Genomic DNA, 19,614 nt, shown 5'->3' with positions numbered 1-19,614 from the left:
AATTCCATTTATATATTTAGATGACTTTTTGAGTTAACCATATTACGTATGAAAAACATTAGCTGCCAAATATAATTGATAATAGATTTTTAGTATAGGCATTAAAATTTTGGTTTTTTAAATAATAGATATAAAAATTAATCGCTACACCGATGTAACCCTTTTATACTAAGTAACATTGCAAATGAACTACATAAACTAAAGAATAAGCTTTATGAGCGAGCACACATATATTATAAGAGGAGAGGTGAAGGGTGATGAGATGGCACGTGAGCAAAATGATGGAAGACACGCGAGACACGAACCACGTCATGCTCTCTTTTGAATTAAGAGTTTGGTAATGGCAATGATGGATTATTGAAAGGAATATCATGAAAATGAAGCGCTGTATCATCATGTCCGTTATTCATTGCTAACTTAACTTCCAATTCCAAACTCCAAACTTGGTTCCTTTTTTCTAACGTATCCCTCCCTACTCTCAACGTGGCATGCCCTAACACACCAATAAAAATTCACACCATGCACTGCACACGTCACACAAACATTTTTGTAAACAAATATTTGTTTATAACTGAAATTTCTAAGAACAAATAAAAGCCCTCGATCTCGATCCCCATGGCATGAAGTGGATCCTATAATTACTCGCATATTGGTGTGCATATCAACCACAATGTGCCAAATCGCTTGATGGGATTGAACTTTAACAGGAATTGTACGATTATGGAGAAGGTTAAGGAAGCAAACAAAAATAGATGGCTGGGTCTATTCTTCATCACTAAGTCTTCTTCCATGTCCGCCACGTGGCAATGATGATATAAATACTATTACATGCATGCATACGAAATATGTAGAATATGGTTTAGTCGTACAAATTAATAATAAATTGATTGTATTTGTGTCGGTACAGCAAGTTGTTCCAAAATATCATTATTTTCTTATTTAGGTTGGTTTTGTTTTGCGCCAGTTCAAAATTTGTGAGCTGAGCATGCGTGCTTGTGTTGTCCATTTGGCTAGCTATAATAATATTAATCTTAAAATAAAAGATTTATGGAATGTTACAAGTGCGTGCGAAACATGCACGCATCTGTATATATCAACTCATAGTTAGGAGTTTTCTATTTATTTATTTTTTTTGAATGCGCCCACTTTATTTGTTCTATCATTTTCTAACACACAATGTGGTCATGTAGCTATAGCGACAGTAGATTACAATCTAATTAAGAATAACTTTTGGGCTGTCACTTATTGACGCTTTGCACTCTCTGCAAGCGCCAATTTAATTTAATACTAATCACTTTTTTTCCATGTGAGCGTTGCTCACTTGATTCAAATGGCTCATTAGTTAAATATACATTAAGACTACCAAACGTTAACACTTTTTTTGAAAAAAAAAAAAAAACTAAAATTGAGAAAGACCTAACTGTTATATTCTATTTTATTTTTATTTTTTTCTTTGGTCTTGACTGTTATATTGTATTTCCTTCACAGTTCACACATAAACGTCGCTAACTTTATTATTATGTGCATGTTTTTTTGGATGAAAATGGGTGTGCAAGTTTTGAGAGGCTCTATATATATTGGGCCTGTTAAAGGTTGCAGCCCGTATCTTCCCAAGACAAATGGGCTAAAGTTTTGGGAGACCACTTTGAGCAGGACATCAAGAGAGTAAAGCTTTTGGGCTGTTCTATAGTTTTTATGCGGGCTGTGTCGGTCATGTACAAGATCTACGAGACCTCTCTCTATTCTTGGCAGATTTGGGTTTTAGTTTAATTGGAATTAAGGTCCAGAACATTAATTGGGTATTGAATCTGTATTATTAGTAAGAATAGTTCAATCAGTACAAAAATAATTTGCATTGAGCCTTTGAACTTTCAACAAACGTGCTTGTTCAATGTGAGACTTAAATTCTGGAGCTCCAAAATTGTCGCCAGGGTCGCCAACTTGTGACAATTCCAACTTGTCAGACTCATGGTTGAGTTGGGGGCATGTTGAGACTCGTTTCTTCAGCTATACAGTCTTTCATAACAGCTTTTTTGGTTTACATTTCTCGTTTTATCATTTTTTATTCATGCTCCTCCAAATTTGCTTTGTCTTTTTTTGTTGCCTTAATGTTTTGGTTCATTTCCTCTTCACTCTCTTCCACTTCTATTACATGTACAGCATCCTCATCCTCCCTTTTTCTTTTCAGCTTCAAGCTATTCCTTATGCATCATATCTTGCTAATTCCACCTCATTCTCTTTTGCTATAGTAAGTGGCTGATTGTCGTTGCTATTCTCTTACTCATTCTCCTTAGCCAATTCCACAAAATATAAATCTCCATTGACTGACATGTGTACTTGTCTTTCTTGTGCCAATCTTGCTGATTTTTTACAGTTTCTTTGACTTCAGCCTATTTTTTTCTTTTTCACGTGTTCTCTTCTTTCTACCTTATTTTCTACTATGACTCCTTGCTTTTTCTGTTGATACACCATGTTGTTTTTATTTTTTTGGGACTCTTTACCCCACTGCTTCTTTAACATTTCTCCAATAGTTAGTCTTTCCTCATCTTTAGTCTGGTCCATTTTTTCTTGGACCTTTTTACATTCCTTTATCATCATGTAGTCTCTTTTTTCAGCTTGGCTCTCACTTGGGCCAAATTCTTTTCTCCTGATTATACCCATTCTCTCATTGATTACTTAGTGTATTGGGCCTTCCACTGTTTCAGTTTGACAGAACACCATGTTGGGTTGGACATTATTTTCTCCTCCTATTGGGCCTGCTCCTTCTTCATTCATTTCTTTACTTTTATGTCTGTTCCCCTTCATGCCTCCAATGGTTTTCTCTATATATTTACTGGGTCTCTCAATCTATGTACCATGATTTGATTTATCTTCTGATCTATCTCTTGAACTAGAGAATATTTCCTCAATCCTCCTTCCTCCTTCCTGTCTGAGCCCCATCACCTAATTCTAAGACAGCAGTATTTTCATCTCCCATCAGCTCATCCACATCAGTCCCTTGATTTTGTTCCAGATTTTTCTGCAATGCCACTTGTCTATTTGCCAATAGATCTTGTGTACCATCTACTCTGCCTACTGAGTTTACTAAGACACTAGCTTGAGAGCTCTTTACCCACCCTTTACTAGACTATCCTTCTCTCTCTTGGTGCCTTCTCTGCCATACCCTCTCCTGTTGGCTTCTCTCACGCACCTCGCATAGCTCCTCCATTCAGTTGTTTTGTTCTTTCCTCTGTCTCCTAATCCCAGCCTTTCTTGCTTTAACATATATGGACTTCAAACCTGGAGTAGTGAGCTCTGGACCATATTTGATTTGGGTATATTAGGATTAGCTAAGAACATAGCCATCTCCTCAACACAGGTCCTCCTATAATGACCAATCATGCCACACTTATAGCAGTAATCATACAATTTTTTATATTTTAATGATGCTCATGAATGACTTCTATCAAACTTTTTGAACCAGAATCCAGTTTTTAATGGAAGTTGAATATTAATCTCAACTCTAACTCTCAAAAAAGGCCTAAGCATATTCCTTTCAATAAAAGGATCTTCTGCATTTATAACCCTACCAGTATTGCTCCTATTTTCTTAGCATTACCTTTATTGATTTTATCATATGCTAGTCCATGAATTTGAATCCAAATAGAAAGTTAATTGTAATTTACCTCATCAATGGATAGATTTGAGCTCCACCACTAAAGACTAAGCATATGGCCTTCTATTCTCCATGGTCCGTCTTCATAAGCTCTTCTTGCTTCATCTTGACTTTTAAAGTTCAAAATGAAAGACTTGAAACCTGCAGTAGTGATCACCAGACCTTGCGGATCTCTCCACATCTGAAAGATGGTCTTTCAAATTGTAGTCATATTGAGTGACAATTACATTAAAGCTCGTATTGAAGACAAGAAAGGAAATATATGGTATTGTAATTTTGTATATGAAAATCCTGTTTTTAGAAGAAAAAAGGAGTTGTGAAAGGATATCACATCAAATAATAATCATAGAGACATGTCCCACTATTTATAGGAGATTTTAACGATGTATTAACACAAGAGGAGAAGGTGGGACTACACACGAAGCCACAAAATCAGGTAAGAGAGTTTAGAAATTTTGTTGATGCTAATGCTCTAATGGATATAGAGTTAAAAAGGAGGTAGATTTACTTGGTTTAGCAACCCAAGAAAATGAGTGATTACCAGGGAGAGAATAGATAGAGTGTTAGCCAATTGGGCTTGGAAAAGTATGTTTCAACATGCCACCTTGACAGCCATGCTAGCCATAAGTTTAGACCATTGCCCAATCATTCTAAATTTAGAGCCGAAAAACAAATTAGTGAGGAGCTTTAAGTTTGAATCGTATTGGGTTGATCACGAAGATTGTGAGAAAGTAGTTACCAAAAGCTGGAGCAAGGAGAAATCAAATGGAGATAATTGGAGTAAGATGATGGGAAAGATTAAAAACTGCAGAGAGAAATTCAAGACATAGAGCAAGATGACCTTCAAAAGGGCAGATAGGAAAATTCAAAGAATGAAAGAAGAACTTATAAGACTGCAAGCATTAGAAATTTCAGAAGAGCAATAGAAAAAGGATCCTAGAGCTAAAAGAAGGGATAGCAAAACTATGGAAGTAAGAAGAAAAATATTGGGGGCAGCGAGCTAGAATAAAGTGGCTAAGGTGGAGCGACAAGAATACGACATTCTTCCATGTGACTGCTATTCAGAGAAGAGATAGGAATCGTATAGAGAAATTAAAAGATAGTACGAGACAATGGCTGAATGGAAAATGGAAAATAATGGAACACATTGAGAGCCAATTTCGGAGCCTTTTCAATTAAACAAAAAGGCAGGATTTTGAAAAAACCATCAATAAGATTCTATAACAGCCCAGACCATCCGCTAGCACGATATTGTCTGCTTTGGCACACAAGGCCTCACGGTTTTGTCTTTGATGATAGGGATGATAGCCGAAGCCTCCCCACAAAAACGCGTCATGCTAGGGAGAGGTATCCACACCCTTATAAGGCATGTTTCATTTTCCTCCCCAACCGATGTGGGACCTTACAATCCACCCCCCTAAGGGAGCCCAGCGCCCTCGCTGGCACATCGATCCGGGTTCTGGCTCTGATACCATCTGTAACAGTCCAGACCACCTGCTAGCACGATATTGTCCGCTTTGGCACACAGGGCTTCACAGTTTTACCTTTGACGATAGGGATGATAGCCGAAACTCCCCACATTCACTCGTCAAAATGCGTCATGCTAGGGAGAGGTATCCACACCCTTATAAGGCATGCTTCGTTTTCCTCCCCAACCAATGTGGGACCTTACAATTCTGTAACAGCCCAGACCACCCGTTAGCACGATATTGTCCGCTTTGGCACACAAGGCTTCACAGTTTTGCCTTTGACGATAAGGATGATAGCCGAAACTCCCCACATTCACTCGTCAAAATGCGTCATACTAGGGAGATGTATCCACACCCTTATAATGCATGTTTCGTTCCCCTCCCCAACCGATGTGGGACCTTACAATCCACCCCCATAAGGGAGCCCAACACCCTCGCTGGCACATCAATCCGGGTTCTGGCTCTGATACCATCTAAGCTGTTATAGATTCCAAGAATGGTAACTAAAGAAATGAATGATGAGCTATTAAAAGAAGTTACAGAAAAGGTGATAAGAAAGGCTGTCTTTAGCATGGGAGGTTTTAAGGCACCCGGGCCTGATGGGTTGAGCGGATTGTTTTATCAAAAATACTGGGAGATCATTAAGAACGACGTGTGTGTGATAATAAAGCTCTTTTTCAATAGTGGGTATATACCTGAAGAGGTGAGCGAGACAACAGTGGTCTTAATTCCTAAGATAAAAAACCCAGAGAACCTCAACCAGCTGCGACCCATTAGCTGTTGCAATTTTGTCTATAAAATCTTAGCAAAAGTTCTAGTACAAAGAATGAAGAGGATGATAAAAAAAAGTTGTATCGCCAACTCAAAGTGCGTTTGTGGGAGTAGATTCATACAAGACAATATTATTATAGTACAAGAGGCTTATCATAGCCTTAACAGAAAAGGAAGAAAGAGTTCCAATAATTTAGCAATCAAGTTAGACACGAATAAGGCTTACGATAGGCTTGAATGGGACTTCCTAGAAAAGGTCCTCACAGCCTTCAGGTTTCAAGCTAGGTGGGTGAAGTTGATGATGGCATGTGTTACAAATGTTACCTATAGATTCAAAATTAATGGAGAGATATCAAGAAAAATCAAGCCATATAGGAAACTTCGACAGGGTGATCCCTTATCACCGTATTTGTTTATAATGGCAGCAGAGGTGTTAACAGTCTTGATAAGTGAGGCACAAAGGGAAGGCTGAATCTCAGGATTTAAAATAGCACCAACAGCACCTACTATCTCTCATCTACTTTTTACGGATGACTGTATCATTTTGGCAGAAGCAAAGGAGGAGAAGATTTTTCAGATCATTACAATTTTGAATGAATATACTGAAGCTTCGGGTTAGAAAATCAATCTAGACAAATCAAGAATCACTTTTGGATATCAAGTGCCTTTACAAACTAGAGTGAACATCGAAAAAATTCTCAGTATGGCATCATGGGATACTCCAAGAAAATATTTGGGGCTACCAGCTAACTAGGGAAGGTCCTAAAATAGAGTTTTAGCATGGATCGAGGAGAAGGTCATAAATAAGCTTGAAGGTTGGAAAGAAAATCTATTAATTCAAGTAGGTAAGGAAACTTTAATAAAAGCAGTTGTGCAAGCAATACCGTCTTATGCAATGAATGTGATTAGATTTTCAAAAGGCTTTTGTAGAAGGTTGAGCTCAAGAGTGGCGAGATTTTGGTGGGCTTCATCAGGAAAAGAGCGAGGCATACACTGGAAGAGCTAAAAATCTATAACAGCAAGTAAAAGAGACGAGGGGCTGGGATTTAAAAATGTTGAGATTCAAAACCTAGCTTATTTGGCTAAGCAAGCTTGGAGAATTATAAAAGATCTGAATGCAACATGGGTGCAAATCCTAAAGGCTGTCTATTTTCCGAGAGAGAACTTTTTGGATGCGAAGGCTTAAAGAAATGCTTCGTGGGTATGGAAGAGTATTTTACAAGGTAAGGAGCTGCTCCAGAAACAGGAAAAGTGGTGTATAGGAGATGGTACTCATGTTAGCATAAGGAAGGACAATTGGATAGCAGGGAGAAAAAAAGAACTTAATTTGGGGATAACGGACGACAAGAAAGTAAAGAAGCTACTCAATGAAAGTGGCGAGTGGGACAAAACCAAAATTTACTCAATATTTTCACAAGAAATAGCAGATAGCATAATGAGAACACCAATAAGTACAATAAAAAGACATGACAATCTATATTGGCCTTGGTGGGAAGATGGTATGTATACAATCAAAACTGGTTATCAAGCAGCAAGATTAGGGGCGCAGAAAAAACTAAAAATGGTCCTTCAACAAGCACTGATAGAAGGGACTATGGAATGAGATTTGGAATATGAAAGTTCTCCCAAAAATCAGAACGTTCTTATGGAAGGCAGCCCAAGATATCCTGCCCGTAAATACTAACTTATATAAGAAGAAATTAATAGTTAGTCCTATTTGCCAAGTGTGTAACACGGAAACTGAAACTACAGAGTATGCCCTGCTTCTCTGCGAATGGACGCGAGCCACCTGATTTGGGGCTGAATGTCAATGCACACCCACAGCAGATTTAGTAAAATCGTTTGGGGACTGGTTGAAGGAATATATAGAGAAAGTAAAAAAACAGGGAGGAGATCACCAAGAGATGAGAATAAGTAGAATAGGATTTCTAGCTTGGGAGGTGTGGAAGACAAAAAATCAGAAAATATTTCAGCAACATAATATTCAACCAGAATGGATAATTAAAAGAGCTAAACTGATAGAGAATCTATTTTGGAACACAACAGACCAGCAATTTGTAAAAAATAAGTGCGAGAAAAATAGAACAGCACACCTGATCAGATGGAGGGCTCCACCGGAAGACTGGTTAAAGGCTAATGTGGATGCTGCTTTTAGGAAGGAGGATGGAAAAAGAGCAATATCTGTGGTCATTAGGAACAATAATGAAAAAATTGTGTTAGACTTCTCTGAAAAAATTAGCACATATTCAAGTATAATAGTTGAAGCTATAGCTATTAGGCAAGCCCTTATTATTATCGATAATTTGAATTTGGGGAAAACATTAGTTGAATCAGACAATTTAAAACTAATCCAAACCATAAAACCAAATACTTCCATTGGAAAAACTGAAGCAATATTACAGGATATTAGAGAGCTAATAAAAAGATTACCAAATTGTGGTCTAACTTGGACATCCAGAGAAGGAAACCAACTTGCTCACACAGTTGTTAAAATGGCAGCATCAGATTGCCTTCGTCAGAACTGGAGTATGCAACCACTACTGGAGATGCGGCGTATTATCAACACAGAAAAGCAACGTTGACAACAACTCTTGGAAAAGGAAAATCAATAATAAAGATAGGAACACAATAATTCCAAAACGGTGGGAGTGAAATTTCAACGGCAGCAACAATTTGAATTGAGATAAGACATGCAATCAAATTGATATAACAAATCTTATTTTGAAGAAGTATGCAATGTAAGTCAATTACAAGAGAAAAAGGAGCGGACTCGATGCAGGGAACGAATTTCAAGACAAATAGGCTGCGAATTGAAAAACACGGCATCATCAAAATTACAAATTAAGAGGAGAGGAAGTGGAAGCTTCCATGTTTGTGCACCCTCAGTGTCAGAATTTCATTCGGAGCGCAGGCAACAGAGGAAACCCAATTAAAAGTCTCGGTCACAATTACATATCAATATACGTTTCGGAGAGAACAACAGCGGAGCAACGACTTCAACGTACTAATTGCCTAAATAGAAGAATATATCTACGATGGTAAATTGGAGCACCGGGCAGGGAAAGGATAGGAAGAAGATCTATATACTTCAAAATTGAGTGAATTAGAAAATTTAGATTGGGCTGGAGTTTGGTTGGATAAGTTGGGCCTTAATGGCCAATGTCCAAAAAAAAAATGTGAGACTTGTTGCCTTTTGTTATTTGTATTTGACTCTAATCAAACTCAGAATTTTTGTAAAAAAAAAAGTGATTACGTTTTTTTTTTTGAAAAATTATAAAATTCTAATATCCATGCTTAATTGATTTGATAGTAAGCTTAATCTTCATATTTAGTGAATTGTTTACAAAGTATATGCAAGTTATTCACATGTGTTAAGAGTGGATCACATATGAAATTGTTGATCAATCAAATCAATTGGAGATTTGAATTAGGGTATGTATAATTGTAATAAAAACTGATGTTTGTCAGAAAATGACAATATACAAAGGTGTGTAATGTGTGAGGGGGAAAAATTAATAATAATTTAAGAGTAGTGGTTCTTTTTTTGAGTGCTAAGATTATTGGTTCGGAATAATTGGAGCATTTAAAGCAAAAAGGAGAAAATGAAAGTAAACTTTTGCATATCAAGTGTTAGGATAATTCCATGACAGATGCTAGATCAAATGTTGACCAGGTCATCAGAAAACTAAGAAGAAAGACTTGTTGAGGCAACCCTGTCTTTTTCATCACCAGAAGCAAGATAAAGAGTCATTAGATTAATGGATTCATGGAATTTTAAATATTTCACTTGTGAATTCTTGCTTTTAAAACACTCGTGATTTTTTAATTTTTTTTGCCCTTGATAATTATTCATTATTTGTTTATGCCCAAAATCATATTAACTTAACAATCTTATACAGCAAGGAAAATGATCTTACCATCCTACAAGAAAATCTTATCAGTCATTACCAAAATAAAAGTTGAGTAGATCTAGATCAAAGAAAGAGAAAGACTATATTTATGGTGCATTTTTTAAAAAGTGCGGTACACCACGCACTATTTTATTTAACGGCCAAGATCTAATAATATATTTATAAATCTATGATCTATGGTGGATTGTAAATTACTCTTCCTTCCATTTATGACAACGTTGTTCGACTTGAGCTAGTGTTTCATGCAACGGCCCCAAAAAGGTTGAAGGTGAAGCATATTTGGGTCACCGACAAAGCCTTATTCTTTCTACACATGTTTTGAATTTGATCACACACACATTTTTATTTTGAATATCGTATAAATCAATATATTTATTTAGAATATAAAATCACAATGTATATTGGTGCTTGCACTAGGTAACAGATTGTAATGCTGGTTTTGGAATGCACCACTACTCAGTTTTAAGTTTCAACCATAGGTTTAATGGTTTATTGTATTGGATGGATGAGATGAAAGTGGTGCACTGTGGTCTGTGCACGTGTGTTTACTAAGTGCACCCTAGATTTGGCTATGAATCTCCCTTTTGCATTAGGGTGGAAGCAACAGAAAGAAGTGGATTAGAAGCATGCACATAGCAAGAACTATTTGTTTGGTCAAAGCCATTATTTTGATCAATATTAAACAAACTCGATCAATTAAGTTCATTGATATTAGACTATTAGAAATTAACTAACAAATAGTGCCGGTAGTCGGTAGAAAACTAATATCAATACATCAAACTATATAAAAAGTTAAGGAAAAGTATATGCAACCAACTAATAATCAGACAAGAATGAACAACATAATTAATTATAATTAGTTTTATTAATTTATAATTTAATTTGTTTTTTAAATTCAAAACATGTGGAAAGATACGTTAGTGATAGGAGAGAATCATGGAGCAGATGCTTTGATCATTAATTAGTTGGATCCATATAATTAATTATGTTATTAATGCGTAACACATGAAATATAGAAATCATATCCAAAACCATCCAATTTACAAGAAAAAGAAACATATGTGTGCCTATCTGTAGCAACATCTGGTTAAACTTACCGGTGCCTCTGGTTTACCAGTTGGCTGATTCTTGACTTATATAGAGTTGGTTCCCTAGCATTATCGAAAAGTTAATAACTATATAAATTGCAGTAATGTTCTATAAATGGTGCTTCAATGTGATAAATCATTTTAGGTGGAAACTCAGGTGCAGTGGCTCTCAGTTATCAACTTCACGTGAAGTCGACTGCACCTCAATTTTCACCATCATTTTAATATTTTGAAATAAAGACATAAATCTTAAAAAAAAAGCTATTATTAAAAATCCTGAGAGTTTCCATAGTTTTTGAGAAAAATCTGTTAATTTTGTTATAATAAATAATTACAAAAGTCAAATATTTGGTACTAATATAATATTCTCGTTACTTTTTAAGGATTTAAATAGATTAATGTGAAGTAAATAGTATGTCAATTCTTTGAAATTAAAAATTGTTATTGTGATTGCGCCATGGATAGGTAAAATTACAGGCTGTTAGATTACGATATATGAATCACACCGTCACCGATTGCATGTGTAAGTGTATCTACGAGCCTTGAGGAATTTTATAGAGAGAAAAAATACCACCACCACCACCACCAAATAGCGTTGGTCTCATTTTATACTTGTTCCCACTTATTTCATTCTTTTTTCGATTCCAATGGCAGTTGGGAAGGGGAAACTGGAAACGGAGTCTTAAACTTCACCTTCTTCAAATTAAACTCTAATTTCCCACTCCCTACGCCACACACATAAAAACTCGCACGAAGAACGCAAGCCTTCAGAATCAGATCTATATATAAGAGCGTGTGAAGGCTAGATCCATTGATTTTTCTCTGCAATGTTTCTCGATAAAATGGAGAAGTTCCTCGACAACTTGACGCCGATGGATCTGATGCGATCGGAGAAGATGACCTTCGTCCAGCTCATCATCCCCGCCGAGTCCGCGCACCGAGCCATCTCCTACCTCGGCGAACTCGGACTCCTCCAATTCCGCGACGTGAGTTTCTCGCTCAATCTCTCTTTTTCTTCCAGATCCGAGCTTGCTTCTTTCAGATTTTCTCCATTTTCTCGCTCCTCGTGTTGCTTATTCTTTTCGGCTATTATTTTTGGTGTTTTGAGGTGTTCTCCAAGTCTTGTGTGGCGTTTCCCTAAGTTGCATGGTTTTATGAGTTGTGCTACTGCTGCTTGAATGAATTAGATGTGGTAATTGACATAGGTTGGAAATGCGGCGATACTAGATTCCATTTTGAATGCGTTTTTGGATTTTGGATCCTACATGCCGAAACAGTTTATGCAAACTGATTCGGCGTTTAAGTGTGTCTTTATGTTAGATTTATGAGTTGTTGAATGAAATTATAATTAGAGAGTAAAGAGCTTCGAATTTGGTCTGAATTGTTGGTTGTATGGATTATGGATTGTTCATAACAATGTAGAATTGTAGATTGCCGAGCTAAGTTTAGTAGTTTAGTCAATTAGTCAATTACTAATTAGGTTCTCGAGCTGTAGTTTATGTTTGATTCTTGTTGAAGGTCGTCAATACCGGGTTGGATCAGGAGGTGTTGAAAGTGCTGGGTCCAACCTCCAACAATCTTCAACTTCCAATACATATTTGAGTATAGTTGATAAGGGTGAATGCTACTGGTAATTTTATACCGAGTGGCCTCACATGCAGTTGACTATGTTTTTCCAGTCATAATTTAACTTGTTGGAGGGTATTTTTGGTGGCATTTGTTATTTCGTTAGCAGCTCTTTTAGAATGTTAGAAGGAGTTGCTTAAATCTGGTGGAGAACCAGCTACACTGCATGTGATAAATACGATTCATTTTAGGAGCTATAGCCTTAAGCCTTTTCAGGTCCAAAATCAAGGCTCTGATTATCTGAATATGCTGGATTTTCACACGAAAAATGATTGTGTTACTTCTGATTCTGGTCTGTTCTATCAGACACTTGCAGTTGGAGAGAATAACAACTGTGTGTATTACGTGGATAATATTTGACCCTTCCAAATTGTATCTTCATAATATATTAGGTGGGAGCTTTGCAGATTCAGAGTTTATTTGAACATTTTTCTTTCCCTCTCTGTAGGCTTGTTGGTCGTAGCAGTACCGTTTGGCTCTGTAAAGTTTATTGTTCATAGATTGCTGGCTTAAAATTTTTCTATCATCCTTCATTGTTTACTTTTGAACACTGTTTCCTTGTCTGCAGTTAAATGCTGATAAAAGCCCTTTCCAAAGAACGTTTGTTAATCAGGTAACCTTCATTTCATTAATTAGCGTCCTTTATCATTTTGAATGGTCTTGTCTGTATTCTGTAGATTTTATTCTGCTGTTGGGATATGAGTCTTATCTGTATGGCCAATTCTCATAACAAATATCAATATATGTCGCCAAAAAATATCAAAAGGCAAAATCAGTAACATAGGTTGTTTTGTGCATGCCAGGTAATCCTCACCCTAATTATCATAATTTGATTTTAGAACACTGAAAAAACTGGTCGGACTTTGGGTGTTAGTTTTTCTTTGGGAGTGCATTTACTAAATTTTGTACCAAACAAGTTTCCTGTAATTTTGTTTATAATTTTATTGAACTAGATATATGTTATCTATCTTCAGAAGTAATGACTTTCTTTTTTCTTTTTTTAAATAACATCTTTTATTTGTTGTCCATTCTGTTATTAATGGGTAGCACATTCCACTTTTGGCAGGTAAAGCGATGTGCGGAAATGTCACGGAAGCTACGATTCTTCAAGGATCAAATCAATAAAGCTGGCATAATGTCTTCTTCTCATACTGCATTGCAACCAGAGATTGACTTGGAGGATTTAGAGGTGTCTTTCTATGTCCCTTTTTTTGGTCGTGTCTGTGTGTGTATAATATTCAATTATTTCCAAAGATTTTGTATTTGATGTTCTCAAGCTGCCAGCAATGACATGCTGCTGCTATTTAAGTTGGTGGGTGTGCTCTGATTTAAATTCTATTTGATTTCACTTTAACCAGATACAACTTGCTGAGCATGAACATGAGCTAATTGAAATGAATTCCAACAGTGACAAACTTCGGCAATCATATAATGAACTCCTCGAATTCAAGATTGTATTGCAGAAGGTATTTATTTATTTATTTATTTTTCTTCTTGATGTTTTGTAGCAAGCATATTCTCAGTTTAATTTCAAAGTTTAGGGGTGTAGATATGCACCTTATTTATTGTCATTGACATATTAGTACTCTTTCCTTATTTTTACCCCTCCCTTTTTTGGTTTTTAATTTGTTAGCCCAAAAAATGATATACCATTCTTCTTAGCAAATAAAATATTTTCTATATGCTTTATTTCATGTATGTATTGATATAACTTTGTGGGTAAATTTTAGGCATGTGGTTTTCTTGTTTCAAGTCATGGCCGTGCTATTCCTGACGAGAGAGAACTACAAGAGAATGTATACTCAAATGACTTTGTTGAAACAACATCTTTGCTTGAACAGGTTCCTTGTAGCAATTGCTTAGTCTGAAAATTGCAAATATTCTCTACTAGTTTAGTAAATTTATTATTTCTTGTCAATCCACTAAATTAATTTTAATTTGCAGGAAATAAGACCTGGACCATCAAATCCATCTGGTTTAAGATTTATCAGTGGGATAATTTGTAAATCCAAGCTACTTCGGTTTGAAAGGATGTTGTTTCGTGCTACAAGAGGCAATATGCTTTTCAATCAGGCACCAGCTGACGACCAAATCATGGATCCTGTTTCAGCTGAAATGGTTTTCTTCTTTCTTATTACTTTTAAGAAGATAGATTTGGCTTTCTCCTCCACCAACACCCCCTCCCCCTCTTTTTTCCCCCCAAACACATCATTCTGACCTATTCTGTTCCCATACCCCCTGGCCCTTTCTTTTCAGATTGAGAAAACAGTGTTCGTCGTGTTTTTCTCTGGGGAGCAGGCAAGAACTAAGATTCTGAAAATTTGTGAGGCATTTGGGGCAAATTGTTATCCTGTTCCAGAAGATATAAGCAAGCAGAGGCAAATAACTAGAGAGGTTGGTATGCTTTTCTAGTTTTCCAAGGAAGATGTTGTTTTAAAGTTTTAACTGTTGAGTTTTGCATATTCTTGCAATGATGTTTTAGGGGTCAAGAATTTGCTTTTTTGGATATAGGTTTCGTCGCGCCTTACTGACTTGGAGGCAACTTTGGATGCGGGGTTGAGGCACCGCAATAAGGCTCTAGCTTCTGTAGGGGAACATCTATCAGACTGGATGAACATGGTATGATTTTCTTTTTGTCTGTCTTGTTTCAACTGCAAAGCAGTCCTAATATATCTTATCCTGTGCAAGTAATCAATTCTCATTTTGAACCAACTGCTCTCATCATCTTGTCCTAGGTAAGAAGAGAGAAGGCCGTGTATGATACACTGAACATGTTAAATTTTGATGTCACAAAAAAGTGTCTTGTTGGAGAGGGATGGTGCCCTATATTTGCAAAAACACAGGTGATTTCTGAATCCTTTAAGCTGGGTTGCACACTTACCATTCACTTATTATCCTTTTAATATTTCAGGAGTTAAAAACATGTTTGATGTACATTCTCTAATAGAGAGCTTGCACTTAATGATTTTTCAGATTCAGGAGGCATTGCAACGGGCAACTTTCGATAGCAGTTCACAAGTAGGCATAATCTGCCATCCAATGGATGCAGTGGAATCACCACCTACATATTTTAGGACCAACAGTTTCACAAGTCCATATCAGGAGATTGTTGATGCATATGGGTGAGCTTTATATTTTGTGTTTCTGTGAATAGTTTAATCTCTTAATTATTGTTTGGAGTGCTTTCTATTGCATTATTTGTCCATATACTTCGGTCAATAAATGGTAAATATCTGATTAGTATATGTAGAATTTCAGAAAGATAATTTAGGATGACATGATCTTGCCTGGTTTTTGTAATTTCTAACCTCAACATGTAGAGCTATTTCTTTTTGCTAGTTAAACTTGCACTAAGATGTCATTGAATTTGTAAATTCGTGATAAAATGTTTCATAGAAAGTGTCTTACTTGTCCATGGAAAACCAACTGGATTTAGTGGTTTTTGACTAAATAGATAATTAGAGAAGGATAACAAAGCTTTGTATACTGGGAAGAATAGGAAAAAGACTGAAGTTTCGATTTTCAACCTAATCAGTATTTTACAAATCACAGATTCCTCTGTACACTTGGGTGCATGAATCTTTATGGATAGAAAAAGTGGGCGAGTTGTCCCGTTCCCACCTCTTTCTAAACTTCTTTGTTAATCTCAACCTGTCTAAGAGAATGTATAATTTAGAAGTTATGAATCATGATACAATTCCTTCATATTGTTTGAGCTTTTTGACTCTGCATTGTTATTCTAGGAATATATAGTGCCTTGAGAAATTTTTTTTCTAGTGCATTAGCTATTACTTCCTCTGTTTATAATTAATGAAGACTTGCAAGATTCCTGATTAGCCCTTCAACTTGGCAGTGTTGCGAGATACCAAGAAGCAAATCCTGCTGTTTACACAACTATTATATTCCCCTTCCTATTTGCTGTGATGTTTGGGGATTGGGGTCATGGAATTTGCCTGTTGCTGGGAGCATTGATTCTTATAGCGCGCGAAAGCAAGCTCAGTACCCAGGTAATTTTGTTTTAGCTGTTTTATAAAACCAATCAGAAACTTAATGATTATGCCAAATATATGTAATGGGCTATGACCTATATAGTTGATGAATGGATAATCTTATTTTTGAGATGTGCCAATTTGAATTTTCTTCCTTTTCGTTGTTGGTGCTCAAAAAATGAATGCTGTCTAAGCATTTTATTGTTAGATGTGGCGTGTCCTGTGTTTAATATTATTTTGCTAATAAATACAGCACTGGCAAGGTGGCATTTTCTTGGAACTACAATTTTTTTTTCTGTTTAGTATCTTGTAGACTTTGTACCAGAAAAACCTGATTATTTTGTGTTAGAAAAATATTTGAAAATTTTTAAGTGTTCTATTGAAAAAAATCTGTTGTAGTACATAGAAGTTTAGAGAGGGATAAAGCATGTCCTTTACTTTTGGTGTACTTGGCATGGCAGTTAATTACCTAATAGTTCTATTTATTTTCTGCAGAAGCTTGGAAGTTTTATGGAGATGCTATTTGGTGGACGCTATGTACTTCTTTTGATGTCACTATTCTCAATCTATTGTGGATTAATCTACAATGAATTCTTTTCTGTTCCGTTTCACATATTTGGTGAGTCAGCTTACAGATGCCGAGATAATACATGCAGGTATGTTTTTTGTTTCTTACCTCTAACTTTGATGCACTTCAATGTCTTGTTTTCTTTTTTTGTTTTTTAATTTTATTTTTTTATTACCTTGATAATATAACACCTTGCTTGCTTGTCATAATTTCTCCTCATAATTTTGAGTTCCATTGTACATTCAATGTTTATTACTTGGAATTATTCTTCTTCATTACTACTACTACTACTATTGATGGATCTAGGTGAGTTTCCATAACATGGTAGATTAGTATGTGGTCGTGATTTTTCATTAGATATTAATATATTCTGTGTGTGTATTTCCAGCGTATATGTTACTATATTATTCTTTGACCCTTTATTTCCCGTAACACCATTACCTCCTATCAGGGATGCACATACTATTGGCTTGGTCAAAGTCCGAGATCCATATCCATTTGGTGTGGATCCCAAGTGGCGTGGAAGTCGTTCAGAGTTGGCTTTTCTGAACTCTATGAAGATGAAGATGTCCATTCTGCTTGGTGTGGTGCATATGAACTTGGGAATTATATTAAGTTATTTTAATGCTCGGTTTTTTGGGAACTCACTGGATATAAGGTGTGTCACTCTTCCTGGCTCATTCAGTTATTATTATGTTATCTGTTTCATTGAAGGTTTTACCTCACTCAGTTACTCTTCATGTTGCTGGCAGGTACCAGTTTGTGCCGCAGATGATTTTCCTTAACAGTTTATTTGGGTATCTCTCCCTCCTCATTGTTGTTAAGTGGTGTACTGGTTCTCAGGCGGACCTTTATCATGTAATGATATACATGTTTTTGAGCCCCACAGATAATCTTGGTGATAATGAGCTGTTCTGGGGTCAAAGGCCACTTCAAGTATGAATCTGGTTCTTTTATTTGTTGTTGCATAATTAATTGTTATGTTTCCTCAGTTTTCATCATGCTGAGTTTTGCACATGATTTGCAGATTGTATTATTGCTTTTGGCACTGATTGCGGCTCCATGGATGCTCTTTCCAAAACCTTTTATACTAAAGAAGATTCATACTGAGGTGCCATTTTTACCTCCGTTGTTTATGATTTTCTTTATCATGCACATATTTGTATATTTATTCTCAACATTGTTGAACATCAGTTCTCCTGGAAAACCTTATCAGCATTCTACTTGAAAGTCCTATCAGCTGTGCAGACATCTTTTCCAGCTATTTGTTCTATACTTTTGTCTTAGCTTGTAACTAAGGAGGCCATGACAATGAGTTTTCTGAGACTCATATTTTATGTTGCTGGTATTAAACAGAGATTTCAAGGTCGTAGTTATGGTATGCTTAATACCTCTGAGATGGATCTTGAGGAGCCAGATTCTGCCAGGCAACATCATCATGAAGAATTCAATTTCAGTGAGGTTTTTGTTCACCAAATGATCCACGCCATTGAGTTTATTCTAGGTTCAGTTTCAAATACAGCTTCGTATCTTCGACTTTGGGCACTTAGGTCTGCTCAGCCATGATTTTCCTCTACTCTGCAAATTCCTGCTTTAGAGATTCTTGTTCCTTTATTGAACTTATCTAACCATTTTGCAGCTTGGCTCACTCCGAACTTTCTACTGTTTTCTATGAGAAAGTTCTGCTTCTTGCTTGGGGGTGAGTTAAACTTATAAGTTATAACCTATCTTTTTATATACCATTGGCCCATCTGCATTTCTTTGTCGTGTTTATTTATTTTAAATATTAGTTTTTAATCGTTAATGTCATTCCTGGTTGCAATTGTTACAGGTATGACAATCTTATCATTCGGTTACTGGGGCTTGCCGTGTTTGCCTTTGCAACTGCCTTTATACTGCTTATGATGGAGACTCTTAGTGCTTTTCTTCATGCCCTGCGGCTTCACTGGGTCGAATTTCAAAACAAATTCTACCATGGTGATGGCTACAAATTCAAGCCTTTTTCCTTTGCAGCCTTAACAGATGACGATGAATGATCTATTCGTATACGTCTTGGTTTTTTTTGCAAAATATATGCTAAGGATATTTACACAAGTGGAAGCACAGTGAGAAATGGTTGGAGTTGGAACCTAATTTGGAAGTTGTGAACGTTAGGAGCACAAATATATGCTAAGATTATGCTACTCGATATTCTTGGTCATTTTCCTGTGGCGATGCTGGTGTAGTCATCGCTGCCAATGGTCATGGAAAGCACCTGTAACAGATTATTCACTTTATAGTTTTCTTTTTCTTAGTATAGGAAAAGGGGGAGAGATAAGGAAAGGGAAGGGAGTGGTTAGACTAATTTTGTAAAGATGAGCTGGGGATCCATTATAGTGTAGCAATTGGATTCACATATAATATATATACGATGTAGCGCGGCTTTGCTGGGGAACTTTTTCTCTGAATTTTTCTGTACTCATAACTGACGAGTTGATAGAGTCCCATTTTTTTGTAATGATTAAACAAAGTAAAATACAAGGCTGAATAATTTTGTA

General features: G+C 36.2%; 1 protein-coding gene across 2 annotated transcripts; it reads left to right on the top strand.

Annotated features, from left to right (window-relative positions):
- The first annotated feature begins 11,291 nt into the window (after positions 1 to 11,291).
- LOC112706759 (V-type proton ATPase subunit a1) lies at positions 11,292 to 19,614 on the top strand. Of its 2 annotated transcripts, none has more exons than XM_025758218.3 (18): positions 11,292 to 11,880; positions 13,089 to 13,133; positions 13,587 to 13,709; positions 13,879 to 13,986; positions 14,251 to 14,361; positions 14,465 to 14,638; positions 14,777 to 14,914; positions 15,032 to 15,139; positions 15,256 to 15,363; positions 15,494 to 15,642; positions 16,374 to 16,527; positions 17,005 to 17,165; positions 17,529 to 17,735; positions 17,830 to 18,013; positions 18,105 to 18,188; positions 18,434 to 18,627; positions 18,717 to 18,776; positions 18,909 to 19,614. In XM_025758218.3, the coding sequence occupies exons 1-18, from the start codon at positions 11,722 to 11,724 to the stop codon at positions 19,111 to 19,113; spliced, it is 2,472 nt and encodes an 823-aa protein (XP_025614003.1). In that variant the 5' UTR covers positions 11,292 to 11,721; the 3' UTR covers positions 19,114 to 19,614. The 2 variants fall into 2 exon arrangements, with proteins under 2 accessions (XP_025614003.1, XP_072057053.1); XM_072200952.1 differs by having other exon boundaries at positions 11,416 to 11,880; positions 12,969 to 13,133.

This window comes from Arachis hypogaea, chromosome 8, assembly GCF_003086295.3.
Source record: "Arachis hypogaea cultivar Tifrunner chromosome 8, arahy.Tifrunner.gnm2.J5K5, whole genome shotgun sequence".
NCBI classification, from domain to species: domain Eukaryota; kingdom Viridiplantae; phylum Streptophyta; class Magnoliopsida; order Fabales; family Fabaceae; genus Arachis; species Arachis hypogaea.
Note: the sequence above shows the minus strand (reverse complement) of the source record. Positions and strands in the feature narration are given on the sequence as shown.